Genomic DNA, 17221 nt, shown 5'->3' with positions numbered 1-17221 from the left:
CGCCCGGCCAGGGAGCCCGAGCCCGATGGAGGGGCCTGCAGCCCGCGGGGATTCTCCTGGCTCCCTGCTGGCGGCCTATTTTGGGAGGGCAGGTCCGGCTGGGCCCCCGCAGAGGGGCTATTTCAGGCCGCCCCTGCCAGCGCGGCCCACCCCAGGAGAGGGGCCAGATGTGTTCGTGAGCCGCGGGGCCCAGCGGTCTCCTTCCAGAGCCGCAGCCCAGGCGCGGGCCTCCATTCCCTAGCGACCAGAGCTGTCGAGGCCATCTTTTCAGGGGTTGCTGGCCATCTGTCTGTCTTCTCTGGGGAAGTCTGTTCAGATCCTTGGCTCATGTTAAAAACTGGGTTGTGCTGGGCTGGGCGCGCTTGGGGAGAAAGTTTTTCCTCAGAGCCTCGGGATGAGACCCACCCGGCTCTGGGCCCTGAGCCGGGGCGAAATCTGGGTGGGCGTCGGCACTTGGGCCCCGGCTGGGCGGAGCGGCGCTGTTTGCGCAGGTGACCAGTTGCGAGGAAGATGTGGCTGTTGGCAGACTCCCGTGGTAGGGCCTGCACGTAGCCTCTTCCCCGGCCTCGAAAGCGGCGGCGCCTGGGAAGCGGCGGGGCCTGGGATTCCGGTGCACGCTCCACCCCGCCCGGCTCCGCTCTGCCCCGCCCCCCGCACGCTCGTGGCCCCTCCCCTCCCCGACGGCCCCGCCCCCTCCCCGGCCGCATTCCTTCGGCCGGGACTCACGCTGCGCCAGGCGGGCGGTGGCGGAGGGGTGGACTAGGCGGTCTGGGGCTCTGACTCGGCTCGGAAGCGGCGGGAAGCGGCGGGCACTGCGCCAGGCGACCCTGCGGGGTCCTCCGGCCGGGGCTGTCAGGTCTCGGGGGGCTGAGGGGTCGGGGATCGGCCGCCGCGGCGGAAGTCGGCGGCACTCGGGCGGGCCTGGGTCCCCGCGCCCGGCCCGGTCCGTCCGGCAGCCGCCGCCATGTGGTGTCTGCACTGCCACTCCGAGAGGACGCAGTCGCTGCTGGAGCTGGAGCTGGACAGCGGGTAAGGGCAGCCCTGGGTCGCGGGCGGGTCCCGGCCGACCGGTAGGAGCTGCGGGGCGGTGTGCAGGGCGCGTGTGACCTCGGGACAGGATGTACATGGGGATCGCTGGCTGCTGGCAGCCCCGAGCATCCCTGTTTGTAGGGACAGGGGGCGGGACCTAGTGGTAGGGGAAGAGGAAGGGGCCCCGGGGACAGGAGTGTGTGAGCCAGGGCTTCCCCCAGGGTGCCTTCGTGGGGGGCACTGGATGGTGATTGGCGTGGCGGGGAGCAGGAGAGCAAGTGGACAGAAGTTTGCTGCCTGGAGAGCTGGCGGGCTCTGTGGCTGTGTTTGATGGCAGCGGCCCAGGCTGCCGGGAGGCTCCTGCAGGCCTGTTTGTCGGAGACCCTGGGCCTGTGTCTGGGTCTCCGTGTCCACTCTGCGTCAGTTGCGTTCCAGATGTGTGGGCCGCCAGAGCTTAGATACCACGTCCCTGGCAGGGCCACCTGGGAGTGTGCTGGGATGCCCCAAGTTAGAGGGTGTGTGCCTGCAGCTCCTGACTGTACAGATGTGTGGGGGCTGCTGGTAGGGTTCTGGGGTGTTATTTCATGCAAGGTGGAGCGTGGGCCTGGTGTGGTCAGAGAGAGAGTCAGGGTCTCTGAGACACCAGCCCCTCCCTGTTTCAGGGACCTGTGGGGGCCTCCTGAGCATCAGCGGCAGGGCCACGGTGGGCAGTGTTTATGGAAAGGGAGGGAGAAAGAGAGTATGTGTATGTGCTGGGAATATTGATCTCTTCTGCTAGCTCGCCAGCACAGCTGCCCCCTGAGCTGTCTGCAGGCCCCCTTGGAGGAGCAGGGCTGTGGGACGGAGTGGATTTGTTGACAGGCTGACTTAGCTTGTGTCAGGCTCTCTCTGGGGGACACCCACCTGGAGCCATCTGATCTTTTGGTTCTAAAATTCTGCAAGCACACACCTGGCAGTTGCATTGAGGACAAGTGTGTTCCCCTCTGCCCCCTCCCTGAGTCAAGGGCCTGAGTCTCCTGAGGGACTTGTGGGGAGGAGGAGCTGGTTCCCGAGGAGCCAGTGCTCTTTGCATCTGGGGCAGAGGCCAGGCAAGCTGCAGCTGCAGGACCATCTGTCAGGAGCCAGTGGCCTCGAGCTGGCAGTGGGGGTCACGTTATTCATGTCCCACATGTACTGGCCACGCTGTGCAGCTAGCTTTCAGCTGTCCCACTGGGTATAGTGTTTGCATTCTTATTCTCATATTGCAGAGGCGCAAACAGGTTGAATGTTCATGAACACAGCAGTGAACAAAACTTAGTCTTTGTCCTTGTATGGCCGGTGGTGTAGCAGGGAATATGGTGACCATGAGAAACAAGGCAGCCCTTCATCCTACCCTGAGCTGAAAGGCCCTAGTGGGGGCCTTTCTGCCCCTTCATCAAGACCTCCCCAGTGTCACTACTCTGGTGGCGTGTCCCTGGCCACCTCTGTTGCAGAGCCTCATCCACATCCCTTCTCAGCAGAAGTCGCCCTGTGTCTCTGATGTAAGTCCTCCAGCTGCAGGACTCTCTGAGCCTTCTGTGGTCTGGGTTGCTGATAAACAGCTGCTCCCCAGTCTCAGAGCAGGGCCAAGTGTCACAGAGATCAAGAGGCCTCTCACAGTTGCAGGCCACAGTTTGCCTGTCAGTTTCAGAGTCCTGTTCACTCAAGAGCACCCAGTATACAGTTCCGGAGGAAGCCTTGGGGAGAGCTGGAGAGAAGTGGTCCAGCCCCTGGTTTGTGGAGGCTGAATTAGATGTCCTGAAGCTGCGGAGCCTTCCAGGGTCCAGCCTACCCACCATCCTTCCAGCTGGCCATCTCTTCCTCCTCCCTGAAGCCAGAGGAGGCCTCGTCTGGAACTTGCCTGAGAAAACCACTCCTAGGCCCAGCCACATGCTCCGCACGTGCAGGCCTGTCTTGGACAGTATCGTGGCTCCCTCGCTGCAACGTAAGGGTGACTTGCTGTGTCTGAACCTCACAGCAGCTCACGATGCTGTCTGCACCTGCTCTCCACATGGGCACGTTGAGGCAGAATACCCCCAGGGGAGCCTATGGGAGGGCCCAGGTGTTATGACCGAAGGCAGGCCTCCAGAGGGCCTTGCCGGGATTTCAGGCTTTGTCACAAGGAAGTCGGACTATGAACGAGTTGTGCTAATATTTACACAGCTTCAGTCCGAACACAAGGATAGAGCTGACAGCTGCAGAGTCAAACAGCATGCTGACTTGGCACGGAGGGCAGCATGGGACAGGCACAGGGCTTTGGGAGCTCCGTTTCTGTGTGTGTGGGTGAGGTTTTGTTTTACCTGGCAGATCTTTGGAACGTGGCTCTCCCGGAGTGTCTGATTCAGGGCAGCGGGAAAGAAGGGCCTGGGGAAGTGAACATTTTGTTCCACATCCAGGCTCAGTTTTGTGAGTTGATGTAAGTTAGCACATCCCTCGCTTCAGTTTCCCTTTCAGCAGTAGGGAGTGACAACACTGCCTGACAGAGGGCCCAAGTGTGTAGGTGGCCTTGCAGGGCCAGTCAGACCCCAAACGGGCAGCATTTGTCCAAGTCAGCACTCCGCTCTTCCCGACTGCCAATGACCTGCTGGATTTCTTCCTTCCTGTTTTGTAAATTTCCTATGAATTATGATGATGTGTGGAATATCCAGCAGGCAAGCACGGAGGCCAGGTGACAGGTGGTCTCGGACCTGGCTGCAGGCCTGGGGAGAGGTCCCCTGCTGGGATGTGTGTGTGTTTGTGAGGGCCAGAGGATGCTCCAGGCTGTTGAGTGTGATTTATCACTGGTCCTCAAAAGCAGATCATTATGAGTTTAAAGGCTATTAAGGCTCTTGAAGAATTAATTGGTGTGGCCTTAGAGGATCTGGCTGCTCCCACTGTGAGAGCTACTGCAGAGAGAAAATTGATGGCAATTATGGGGAAGATATGGCCCAGTGCCACCTGGACCTGACATCGTCACCGCCAGGGCTGTGCTCTTGTGGGACAAGTGCCCTTCCAAGCTCTGGGCCTGTGACTTGTGCCCTGATGCCTACCTCATACAGCCTGGTCACCTGCTAGACACCGTGAATGAATGCAGGCGTGAACAAGTACACATGGCTCTCCTGGGCTTGGTGTAGCTTTGTTCTCTGGAGAGAACCCGAGGGCCACCCAACCTTACACTCTCCTTCCTTCCTTCAGTCACGCAGCACATTTACTGAGCACCTGCTGTGCCAGGCCCTGGGCCAGTAGAGGGACCAAGGTTAGTATTGTGAAATTTCATGTCACCACACAGGCCTTCGAGGACCACGCAGAATCCTGGCTCACCTCTTCCCAGCTGCGTGGCTTTAAATGCGATGTCACCCTCTCTGACCCTTGATTTTCTCCTCCTGTAAATGGGACCAGAAGCAACTCCTGGGGGATGCACAGCTTCGCCTGTGGCCCATGCATCCAGGAGCCCCACAAATGGTGGCTGCTCTCACCACCCTCACTCTTACCACCTCTCCCTTTTGCAAAACGATTGCTGAGTTAAAATATTGCTTGTTGTTCTCTTTTTTGCTGGCTTCTGGGCTTGAAGACGGATTGGTGTCGCCCACGTGGCTTTTCGTAATCCCGGCTGTTCTGCCACGCTTGTCTTTTCCGTGCCTCATTCGCTCATGACTGGGGCTCCCCTGCTCCTTCAGGCAAAGAACCACTCTTTCCATTTTATTTCCTTGGTCTGTGGCTTCCTGACTTGGTGACAGTTTAATTTGAGCTGGAGGCCCCCATGCGGAACCACGGAAGAGTCGCCTCCCTGTGTGTAAAGATGGGAAACTATGACAGCTTTTGCTTTTTCCTCTTTGTTCAAAGGTCAGTGCAATAATAATGACAGCGGTGGCCACCATGCAGCCACGTCTGTGTGAGTCTTAATTCTCAGTGTGATTTGTGAGTAAGGTCTTCTGTTACCCCGTGTTTCAGATGGGGAACGTTCCCCTTGGTCACTGCTCCCAAGGGCTGGAGCTGGGATCTGCCTGGCTTCAGGGTCTGCGTCCTTCACAGTCAGGCTCTGCTTCCCATGGGGGTAAAAGTCATCTTCGGTAAAATATATCACCATCATAGGGTCTGATGTCCCCTGGTGTCCAGATCCTAAAGTGTTCCCACATGTGCCAGCCTGTGCCCTGGTGGTTGGCCCCACACCGGGCCCTCCTGGACCCACACACTCACCTTCGTCCCACGTGCAGTCCTTGCCCAGACTGTCGCACGGAGCCTTGGGGACAAAAGCGGACTGTCCCTGACTTGCTGATGGGCATCAGCATGGTTAGGAAGCCCAAGGCCAGGTCTTTTGATGTTACTGGAGGACCCGTCTGTGAGGGCCCTGAACTTAATCCTACGGGAAAGAGGAAGGTCACTGATAAACTGGAAAGTTTGAGAGAGAGAGTCCCCAGCCTTGAGAGACCTCCTTGTTCACACAGGCAGAAAGGGCTCCCTCAAATCACTTGTTACCCAGGCTGGGTCAGCATCTACCTGGCAATGTGAATGTGTTCTTTCCAAGACCTGTTTTTGTAAAAAGTGGACATGAGTGATATTTGCTTTCTGTTTCCGGCTAGGTGCTGTAAACCTTAAGAGCAGTAAGCCATGGGGAGCATTTAAGACCGAGCCTTGTACAAACTTAGTAAGCGCTCAATAGACATTGGTTATACTCATTGCTATTATTTACCCTGAGCTTTTATTTATTTTTTTTCAATTTAAAAAGCCCTTTATTTGTGGTTCAAAGTTTAAAACCAAGAACTGACTTGATAAGAAATCCACCAAGAGGGCCAGGGATTTAGCTCAGTGGTTCCCCCTCCTGCCTCACAAGTGCAAGGTCCTGAGTTCAATCCCCGGTACCAAAAAAAAAGAAAAAGAAAAATCCACCAAGAAAGGCTTTTCCAAGCTAAACATTTTGCCCTTTAGACTCCCAACAAAGTACGTACATATCAAGCTCAATTTACAATCACTGCAGTCCCTTTGCATCCAAACCACCTAAACTGGATTCTGAATGTCTCTATACTCTAATTTCAATAACTGCCAAAAGCTTCCTAAATGAACCCCAAAGAACTCCTAATTGATTCTATTTTGGGATATGGTTTTAGAGACATTAGGAGAAGCAGGCCTATGTGATCCGGTCTAGCATCAGTGGGAGATAACCTGCAAAGCAGTTCAGTGTTCTGTCTCATACCACAGGTACACGAATGATACACTTTGTGTTCAGGCCCAGGTCTGGAACCAGGATGGCTGCCACGGTATAGCTACCCGAGGATCTTCTTTCAGCCTCAGAAACTGGGACTGAGGATGTACCATTCACAGAAAGTTCATCATGAAGATCCTTCAGCTCAACATCTTAACATGATGAGTTTTCATAAGACTTTTTTCAAAGGCCACACCCAGCACCTTCATTCCTAAATGGACTTAGAGCAGCATGCATACACACAGTTGAACTTCAGAACAAAAAAAATGCCAGATAGACCATTACACCATGTCTGCTTCCTTGGGGACCTCATAGGTCCTGGCCTGTCTGCGTCCATTACATTTAAGTTACTCATCTTTGCAGATGCCAAAGAAAAGCCGGGTTCTCTATGGACGGGAACCGCCATGACTTACACACACGAGGCCGACCTCAGAAAGCTACCCTGAGCTTTTAAAATGCTTATTACTAAGGCGTGAAGGCTCTCTCCTTCCCTTGAGAGGACCCCCGCCCCGTATGGTCCAGTGTTCTAGAGCTGGCCCTCATTGGCCATTGGCTTCCCCAACTCTGTCCCCCCATCTTATCCCGGCCTGTCCCTCAGCCTCAGTGTCCCCATCTGTGAAGAGAAGGGTGAGCTTCATGACCCTCATGGCCATTTCCACAGGGAGAATAGCCCAGTGTAGCCAGACACCCAGAACCCTAGCCCTTGACTCTCTTCCCACTCTCTCTGTGACCTCAGGCATGTTCCTTAGCCTTTCTGTGCCTCGTTGTCCCCATTTGTAAAATATGGGTGACAGTAGCAGCTCACAGAGCTTCTGTAGCAAATATGTTCATCCACACGAAGTGCACAGTGCACAGTAAACTCCCGGTAAATGGTGGTTTTTAGCTGTCATTTCAGTCCTGAGTTTTCACCACCCCAGAATGGGACTGTATTGCTTCTCGGGGGTGACTGTGGTGCCCTGGATGGGAATGGATCATTTATCTCTTGGGTCCCAGACAAGGCTAGGGTTAAAAGAGAAGGAGGGACTGAAGTATGGCTCAGTGACAGAGCACTTGCCTAGCATGTGTGAGACCCTGAGTTCCATCCCCAGCTCTGTAAGAGAGACACAGACAGACAGACAGACAGACACACACACACACACACACACACACACACACACACACACATCAAGAGATGGCAGCAAGGGGCAGCAGTTAGAGAGGGAGAGCTGTCCTCAGTGTGACAGATGGCACACTGGGTAGGAAGTATCTAAGGCCCACAGCCTGGGGTGTGTGCTGTAGCTCTCCATCTAAACAGCCTAAGAAGCGGGCAGTTAAAGAGTATTAAGGAAATTGCTTCCCCTCTGGATTGGAAAAGTGGCAAAATAAAGTGGCTTGCAGCTGGGCTGGGATACAGATTTCTTAGGGTGGGCACATGGCCTGCGCCATGTATAAGTGAGAACCCCTGTCCCCAGGCCTAGGGTGCTTCAGGATTGGAGCAGAACCTAAGGCTTCAGGCAGTGCAGCACCCTTATCCTGCCCGGAGTTGCTCTGCGTACCTACTAAGGCCTAGAGCTCCAGGGCCTGACCTCGGGGTCTTTGGCCTCAGGTCCCTAGTTCTGCTCTGTCCTCTCAGCTGGCCTGGACACCAGGCCGGGAGGCAGCTTGCTGCAGTGGATGGGGGCCACTGCCACCCTATCTGTCAGATGGAGACAGTGGTGAGGGCCTCACACCCAGCAGGCACCCAGTGTATACTGGCAAAAGGGCAAAGCGGATTCCGCTGGGTTTGGGCAAAACCCTAAATATTTTTGACGAGTCTGGAATTAGCATGGGTTTGAGACAGGGTGGGAACAGGCTACAGAATGAAAACAGCAGTATATGGCATTCGGGCAGCTTTGAGTTTCACCCACACCGACCCTACAGGAGCCTCCTGAGAGTGCGGTGAAACAGCAGGCATAGTCTTGCTTTGCAGACAAGGAAACAAGCTAGAAAATGGAAAAACAAGTGTGTGAACCCTGCAGAACACAGCTCGGCCAGCTGGCTAAAGAGAGGCTCACTTTCACCACACTGTGGGCTGGGGGGCTTGGGCTTCTTCGAATGGAGGACAAGCCAGCGGTCAGGAGGGCCGGGAGGAGGAGGAGGGACAGGGACTTGCCTGCCCCGTGTGGAGGGGTGCACAGGAAGCTCTGCCTGATGGCCTCACATCCCAGAAAAGTTGGTGTCAGCCCTGGGAATTCTTCTGAGTCTAGGAAACACCCTCTGGACTCTGCATATTGGAACAACTCTCCACCGAGGCTGTAGCTCCAGGCGGCAGTAGGTATTCAGCAGTACCCCCTGCTGGTAGGAACTAGTCACAGTTGCTGCTGTGCCCATTCCCCTGTCAGCCCTGCAGGACTTTAGCCCCCCTTGGAGAGGAAGTGCCTGAGGAAGTGGCTCTTTCCTCCTCTGCTAGGGGAGACCTGAATTGCCTGTCCCCTCAGGGCCCCTGACTTTTCTCAGAGCCCTAACCTGAAGTGTGGGATTTGAGTTCTGTTTTGTTTTCCCTCTCAGTATAAATGGCAGAATGACCCCAAAAGAGATAATGGATCTTAATGTGGCTAGGACAGCCTTAGCCTGTTTTTAATTTCTCATGGAAATTTCAGATGTCTACAAAACTACAGTAAATGGTATAATGACCCCACTGGGTAATCTGATTTCATTGCCCCTGGGTTATTTTGAAGTAAACCGTGGATATTTTGTTGATCTTGAATCAACGACCTGTCTCTCGGTCAGCTTTATTTCTGGCCTTGGAGCCTTGGAGCTGTTGTGTCCAGGGGTAAGGCCCTGGGGCAGGGCCACATCATCCCTTGAACAGCCCTTGGCTGTATCAGCTAGGTTCTGGGAACCCTGGGCTTGGGCCGCATCCCAGCCTGGTGACCAAGGGGTGCCCAACCCATTTGGGAGGCCTTGAGTCTGGAAGTATTCAGGCCAGGCCTTCAGAGAGGGCCTTCCTGGGTCAGGGGTCGAGGACTGGCTTCTCTACCGAGTAGGACCCTTGAGGGTGGGGCTGCGGAAATGGTTCTTAGCATTTCTGGTCAGATCAGGAGTTCGCCTGGGCCAGATTGCGGCTCTCTATTGAGTCTATCCCTGGGGTCTGTTGTTCTTGGTTCCCCATGCAGATGGCCAAGTCGGGATGTGGCACCTGCCTGTCTCCCCAGATGCCTCGGCCCATTCCCTTGCGTAACCTATGGGTGGCCTTTGACAGGCTGCCTTTCCACACTCGTGTCCCCAGGCCTCTGCCTGGCCCTGCCTCCTCTCCTGTTCATGCCTCATCTGTCCTGTGGTTTCTAATTCAGCTCTGGGCCAGATCCCGACATCAGCAGCTGGACCACCAGTCTCCCTAGGGCTCTTGGGCCCCCAGAGGCCAAGTCCCCGAGGAGACCTGTGCCTGGCCCTCCTCCAGTGCTGCTCGCTGGTGGGCCGTGCTGAGCCCCCTTCTGCTGGGCCTGCTTAGCACCCCTAAGCCCACCCAGGTTCCCTGTCAGGCCTGTGCTGCAGGGAGGAAGCAGTCCTGTGACCCCGATACACTTCCTGGGTGACAGGCCCCCAGAGGACGATTGGTGTCCCCCTGTTATGGAGGCAGAGAGCTCTCCCATGTTATGGATGAGAAATGGAGACACCAAGAGGTCAAGCCTCTTGTCCAAGGCCACATGGGTCCTGCTTGCTGGGTGCCAGAGAGTCGGTCACCAGGGAAGGCCCCATGTGCCAGTGCTATGGTTGTGGAAGTGACAGGGGCAGCATTCTCTGCCCTGAGCCTTAGTTTGTTCCCCTGACCCTTCTGGACCCCTGCTCCATGCCCGGTGCAGTAGACAGATGGAGGCTGGCATTGGGTGAATGCTGCCATGGTTCGGAGCCCGCAGGCTGCTCAGTCCTTGGGCCAGTGGCCTAGTGTCTCAGTCGGCTTCCTCCTCCTCACCTGCATGAGTCGTGTGGCTTGGGGTTAGCTATGTCCCCTCTTTGTGCCAGTGTCCTCCTCCTCAAGATGATCTGGCGCCTGCCTCCACAGTTGATACCGAGAGTGAGCCCGTTGTAGACGGAGGGCTCCGGGCAGTGATGGCACAGCTGTGTAACATGTGGCCCGCTGTAGTAGGATGCCGTCAGGGATAGAGGCTGTGTGTGTGTAGGGCGGAGGGCCTGTGACAGATCTCTGTACTTTCTGTCCAGTTTTGCCGTGTGATTACAGAAGGCCAAGCTTGTACTGGGCTCTGAGAGCCACACCCCTGGCTGGCAGGGTGGGCCACGCATGGGGCAGCTGGGCCTGTGAGATGGGGCTCTCTCCTCTCTCTGCAGAGGCAGTCTCCCCAGCCAGTGCCTCCTGCCTGGCCCTCCTGGGGCGTCCCTGGGGCTGGGCGCAGCCCTGTCTGCTAGAACCCACCACATAGAGCTGCTTTATTTAAGTCCATTCTGCGCGTATGGAAATAACTAGAGGCCTCTGTATTTAATTTGGCTCAGCCGGGTAGATTTTTGGCTCTGTGTGTGTGTGTGTGTGTGTGTGTGTGTGTGTGTGTGTGTGTGTGTATTCTGCAAAATCTTTCCAAGTGAGTCCAGGGCTTGGAAGCTTCTGGTCATCTTTGTGCAGTTGAAACCAACAAGAACCGCCCTGCCTCACTGCCGCCAGGGCCAGGGTCTGGTGGAGGGCAGGCTACAGGAAATGGTTAGCCTAGGCAAGAAACAAACAGGGAAGAGAGATGAGATCATGGCGAGGCAAGCAGTTCTGTAAACTTCACGTCTCTAGGCCAGGTAAGTAGAGGGGAAGGACGAAGGTGTGCCACGAGCAGAGCCTCCTACAGGCCCATCCGAGGTGCATCTGGTTTCCGGAGGAGCAGACCTACAGCCTGTGTCTTGAGCCTTTCTTTTCTTCTCTGGCCAGTGACACAGGGGAAACAGCCCCACGTAGGGTCCATGGTTGGCAAAGCATGTCTGCTTGATTCCCACGTTCCTGTCGGGCAAACAGGACAGGAGGGATCGCCATTGTAAAATGAGACTGTGGAAGCCGACAGGTGAAATCACTCAGCCCAAGTAAGTCCCCAGGCCTGGAAAGGGCAACTTGGAGGCCTGCTGTCTCGGTCTGTACCCAGTGCTTCCACAGTGTTCCCCATGGTGCTTCTGGGGCCTTTGGGAATCATCCCAAACACAGGTTGGCATTCTTGGGGATGGGCAGAGCTTGGATTTAAGCCTCGGGGCATCCTCTGAGTACCCAGTTTTGGGATAGATGCCTGGCAGTAGAAGGGTTTCTAAATCACAAGCAGCCCTGTGAGACTTGGAGTGAGGCATGGTCTGGTGCTTGGTGGTCCTAATGACCGTGAGATGGTGGGTTGGGGTGAGGTGATGGCACTGCTGTGGTCGGAAGAGTCCTATAAACATCAAGCAACAGAGGGTCCAGCGGAGCAGAAGGGTTCGGCATTCCCTTCAGCAGAACAGAGCTCTGGGAATTCTTGAAACCTGCCTCTCGGGACTTGGTATTCTAAATTAGGTTTCTTGGGAATGACGCATCCCAAGCTTGGGTCCTAGGTTTGGTCTTTGAGTTGGGCCTTGAATGTTGGTCCTCTGCAGGAATCACAAGCAAAGGCCACGAGGAAGAGGAGCCAGCCAGGTGCGGGGGTGAGAGGGCTGCGGAGGGCTGTGGCAGGGATAGGGCACCTGTTCCCTGAGGGTGTGGCGGCAGTCGCTCTGTCGGACTGTCACGGAACAGGAGGACAGGCCCAGCCCGGCCAGTTGTATTCCTCCCTACAAAGAGCCCAAAACTCCGATTTTCAAATTAAATTTCTAGATGTTTACATGTCAGTGACTTAATCCTGTTTTTAAAGTGAACCACTCCTTGGGCTGGACAGCGTGCTGTGTGGACAGAATCGAGCTGGAGTCCTGGGAGCCCATATCTCTGAGCCTCTGCCTCCAGAGAGCCCTGCGCCTCAAAGGCTTCCCCATGGGAAGTGGGGACCAGGCTTGCTGGCCAGGTCTGCCGGGGGTGAGGCCCAGGGCCCCGGATGAGTGGGCTCCCCCTTGTCTTGGCCCTGGCCCGGATAGCAATAGGGAGAATGGAGGCTGCGCCTCCCGACCTGGCTTCAGGTTGGCATCAGGGGCTGGCTTCGCTCTTGGTCTGGCTCTGTTCCCCACTGTGGTGCTGCTGTCCCCAGGATGTGGGGCAAGGTCCTCCGCCAGCCCAGGCCTGCTCTGAACTGATAGGACTGCCTGCTATGAGCAGCACCTCGCCAGACACAGCCCCTGGCTCGGCTTGATTGCAGGGTGCCTGCACCAGCCCCCACCCATGCCGCCTGCTCCCCTCTGCCAGCTGGCTGGCGGCCCGTGGGAGTTCTGTGTCTGGCAGCCTTGCAGGGAGGCTCTGCCCCACTTCCTGTCTGAGGCCCCGCTAGTGCCCAGCCCTGCCGACGGCTCCCCGGGATGGTGGGAGGTGGGCGAGGGGTAGAGGCGGTGCACTCTTGTCCAGGAGAGACTCGGTGTCCCGAGTCCTGGGGCACAGTGTTCTGGTGCTGTGAGCATGGATCTGGCATTAGAGGGACTCACTGGCTTTTGCACGACACAGCAGCAGAGTGAAGAGGGCCGCATGGACGCAGGACAGCACTGGCGGTCTCCGAGGGGCTGGCCTTGGCCGTGGCTTCTCTGTTCACTGCACACTGGTGGCTTCGGCTGCCCCTGAAGGCTGTACCCATGCCCAGCTTGTGCGGGCCCTTTTATCACCTGCGGGGTCCTCTGTCTACTTGGCAGCGTCTGCTGGGGGTCCGCTGTATCAATGCCTCTGGGCCTTCCTTGGCAAGGGAAAAGACACCTCTGCCCTTCCGGAGCTGGCTTTCTTGCGGGGCAGACAGGCTTATAAATAAGAAAGAACAGAAGAGGCCCGAGGCGGAGAATGCACTGCAGTCTAAGGACTCCGTGAGCTTGGCTGGACTGGCGTCCCGGGGGTGGCACCTGTACACCCAGGCGTCCCTTTCCCGCCCTCCTCTTGAGGGTGGTCCCTTCCCCCAGGTTGCCCGTGCTGCACCCATGTGTCAGGGCCCCCTTGCCCTGCCTGGGCTTCATGCACACCGTGTTTGCACACAGCCAGGTCCCATCAGGAGCCTTGGGGTCACAGGTGGACGGGGCACGTCTCAGACCAGGTGCTCAGGGCTGCCACCAACCCCAGGAGTCCCCAGGCCACTGAGCTCTGCTCTCTGAAGCCCATGTTGGTCTCTGCTGTCAGAGTGACTCACAGAGCACCGGAAAGGTATCCTGACTCCCACACACACCTCCCTGCTTTCTGTTGGGAGCAAGGCCACCTCTGCGGGCCGAAAAAGACGACGGCTTTGAAAACCATTGTCGACAGGATGGGGCCAGGGTCACAGAGACCTTTCTCCTTCCCGGTGAGCACAGCCCTGCCCCAGGGAACCAGTTCCCCCATGGCTTGGCATCAGCCGAACCCCTGTCTGTGCCCGCTGTGCGTGTGGGGAGCTTGCTAGGACACCTGACTCTGAAAACCTGAATCTGTGTTCATCTGGCTGAGGCCTGAGAAGACCCTTCCACTTCCCGCCTATCGTTCCTTCTGTCACCTGTCCATCTCGCCAGCAGCAGCTGACAAACAGGGAAATGCTGAATGCTGGTTCAGTAAGCAGCGCTCTAAAAATAGCCTCCCGCTCTGAAAAGTCCATTGTTTGGAGTCCTGTATTTTTCTACGTATGTAAAAGCCACTTGGGGAGGTCTGGGTGCTGGGTAATTACAGATGATGCTGCAGCAGGCCGGTCCTTATCTGGCCTCAGGCTGAGCCCGACAAGTCAGCAAGACTGGGCTTGGCCAGCTCCCTGCCCTGTGGGTGATGGGGCCTGCAGGGGAGGCCGAGGCGGGACAGTGTCCCCAGGAGGGTAGTGGGTATTGTATGAGGTCCATGAGCACAGAGGTAGGGCAGGGCGGGGCCCAGGACTTCTCCCTGTACCCACACTGGGCAGGGACCTCACTTCCCACTGGCCTGCACAGTGCAAGCCTCAGGCCAGGCATCAGAGGAGAGGTTCCGGTCCCCCTTTGCAGCCACTTGATGCCCCTCTGTGCCCTGCCACAGTCTGGCTTCTGCTCTGACTGTGTGTGACAGTTCACACTGGTGGCAGAAAAGCCCTAAGGGGTTTGGATTTAGGAAAAATAAAAAAGGCCTCCCCAGCAGGGTGTTATGCACCCTGGAGACTCAGCTCTCAGGGAACTTAGGGATGCAGTTTTCAGAGACTGGACAGCAAAAACCTCTCTGGGACATGGGCAACCTCTGAGCAGAGACCTGGAGGAGGTGAGGAGGAGCTAGATAGACACCAGGCAGCAGGAGCAGCACATGCAAAGGTCCTGGGGTAGGACTGTAGAGGTGCAGCCAGGAGGGGGGCTGGCCTGGGTATGGCGGTCCTGGGGGTATAGGAGAGGCTGACAGGAGGAAAGCCTGGGTCCTTTAGAGCCTTCAGGTCACTGTGAGGACAGAGACCCCCTAACCCACAGAGCGAGGGGGAATGAGGTCGAGGTTGTGTTTCCAGGAGATCTCAGCTGCTGTAGGGAGGAGGGTGGGGTGGGCCCCCTGGAGGGGTAGGTGGGCTGGTGACGGCCCAGCCAAGCAGCCGGAAGCTGGCCCTGCTGTCGTGAAGGTCCGGCGGGATGGCAGGGTGCAGGAGGGAAGCTGGCAAGCCTGGGTCTGAGTGAGCAGCTGAAGGATGGAGTTGCTGTTGAGGTGAGATGGGGTGGGGCTGGGGCTGGCCCCGCTCTAGAGTAGGCAGCTCCTGGCTGAGCAGCCCAAGTCATGCTGGAAGTCTGGGTGGCGTCATGACCTGTCATGGCCTCCTGCAGACTCCGCCTGCTCTGCTGGATCTTCATTTCCTGCCAGGGCCCAGCCTCCCCTGGCCCAGCTGCTCCAGGGCTGGTGGTGTCTGGAGGCTCTAAGCACAAGACCCAACACCTGTGCCATCCCAGGGGCCACCCAGTTCCCCTTGCCGCTGTCCCTGGCGCTGTGTACCCTCCTGCTCGCCACCCCTCCCTTCAGGGTCTTTCCTTCCAGGCCACATTCATCTTAACCTCACTGCCAGGGGTGCCCGGTCTGAGAGGTCCCCACCCTCCTCCTCCCTGGGAGGGACTCAGCCAGCCCGTAAGTCCCTTCTGTCACCAGCTGGGCATCTGTCCTCCTGAAGAAGCTCCTGGCCCCAGGGTCCAGGGTCTAAGGCTCAGGCATGGTGAGATGCTGACGCCCTCCAGGACCAGAGGGCCGGACCTGGGCTGGCCTCCCTGAGTGCCTGGAGAGCCGTCACTGTGCCCTCCTTGTTCTTTGTCCCTCACTGTCCCTGGAGATCTGCCCCTGTGTCCCCCATTCCGCTCCTCGGGGCCAGGTCTGAATGGGAAGGACTGGAAGGGTGTCGTGGATTGGAATGCGGGCTCCATGGTCCTGGGCGAGCCATGGAGCCTTCCTGAGCTGTGTCCTCAACCCAGCGATGGGCCGAGCCGTGCATTCTTATGGGGTCCTTGTCTCACACCGGGGCTGGACCCCCTGTCAGCACAGGGGCACAGGTGACCCAGGGCCATAGGAGTGCGGGAAGACTGGGGATCCAGACCCTGCATGGGCACCTCAGCCCTTCGGCCCCTCCCCAAACCACCACCTCCCTGGTGCTCTGGGCCTGGTCCATGGACCTGAAGAGCCCCAGGGTCCACCCTTCTCCCCTGTGCCACACCTGCCCTCCCTCAGAGCCGTGGTCTCCATTTCTTCCTGCTCCAGCCCCTCCCTGTCTGTCCCACCCCTCCGTGCTCTTCGCTCGCTGGGGGACCAGTGAGGCCCGGGCAAGGATGCGCACTGCGCAGAGCCCCTCACAGGAGCTTGAGAGGCTGGAGAATCTTCTAGAGATAATTTATTCAGTTTTTATTATTTTATTGGTATATGTTTACAATATGTAATGATTACACTCATCCAGTGGTGTTGGCACCTGTGTGTAGCACATTTTCATGTCTTTTTCCTTCCCTTCTTATCTCCTTCCATCCTTCTTCCTCTGTCTCTTGGCTCTCATCTCATTGGAGAAAGATCTATCTTCCTATTTCCTATTATCTGTCTTTTATTTTGCTCTTTATATGAGAGAAACCATGCGATATTCAATCTCGTGTGTGACTCATTTCACTTAGCATTCAGAGCTCAAGGTGCATTTATTTTCCTACAGATCACTCATGTTTGTCCTTCTTTATGGCACAGTAGTGCTCCACTGTGTGTAAATATCACATTTTCTTCATCCATTCATCTGTTGATGGGCAGATAGGCCACTTCCAAGATTTAGCTATTGTGAAATGTGCGAAAGTTAAAATATACAAAAGGATGTGAATTGGTTCTATGCAGATGTGAAGCTACTGTATGTGAGGGATTCAAGCAGCCTTGGGTTTCAGTCCCCACCTGGAACCAAGCCCCTGGGGTACCAAGGGACAACCACATGTTCCCTGTGGCCCCGTCCAGTAAGCAGCACCGAGGTGCAGGGCTTGGTCGGTGGCCAGGCTCGGGAGCCAGCCTGCCTGCATCCGGAGTTCCTTTTGGGCTGTGTGCCCTCGGGGCTGTCCTCATCCTCTCTGTGCCTGGAGGTGGTGGAGAGGGCTGGATGGGTTCAAGGCTCAGCATATGGAACGGCGAAGGCCTGAGCTGTCATGGCCACTGCCACCCATGTTCGTGCTGGGGATGAACAGTGGGCCCCTACTTCCTCCACACCCTTCGCCAGTGCCCAGAGCTGCCTCTGACTCACATTTTTCTTGGGAAAAGTCACTTGTGACTGCCAGGCTGTAATCAGAGACATCAGAGGCCGAGCCCTGCCCCCTGCCCTGACTCAGACTCCAGCCGGAAGTGGCGTCTGACATCTGGGCCCTGGGGCCAGGTCAGGGGTCCAGGTGTCAGGCTCTGCTGTCCCTGGCCTTGAGCGTGTCGTCTCCTGGAACTGGTACCTCAAGGGGTCTTCCCGGCTGTCCAGCCTGGTGTGCGGGGCAGGTAGCCAGGGGAGTACACGGGGC

The 17221-nt window shown here is 56.9% G+C and overlaps 1 protein-coding gene across 10 annotated transcripts in view; it reads left to right on the top strand.

Annotated features, from left to right (window-relative positions):
• The window catches only part of Iqsec1 (IQ motif and Sec7 domain ArfGEF 1), a 280229-nt gene that overhangs the window by 242185 nt on the left and 20823 nt on the right, over nt 1-17221 (top strand). Inside the window, exon 1 of one of the 10 annotated variants that reach the window (XM_087207198.1) lies at nt 719-1029. The exons of the other annotated variants lie outside the window; for them this stretch is intronic. Coding sequence (XP_087063324.1) covers nt 965-1029 — 65 coding nt within the window. The 5' untranslated portion in view covers nt 719-964. Of the gene's footprint in view, nt 1-718; nt 1030-17221 lie in introns of those variants that run through there. 10 annotated transcript variants of the gene reach the window in all.

This window comes from Heterocephalus glaber, unplaced genomic scaffold, assembly GCF_053883595.1.
Source record: "Heterocephalus glaber isolate CG9 unplaced genomic scaffold, H.glaber_assembly_v1.0 deba00000768, whole genome shotgun sequence".
NCBI lineage: Eukaryota > Metazoa > Chordata > Mammalia > Rodentia > Bathyergidae > Heterocephalus > Heterocephalus glaber.
The sequence above is the reverse complement of the archived record's forward strand: the minus strand, read 5'-3'. Positions and strand labels throughout refer to the sequence as shown.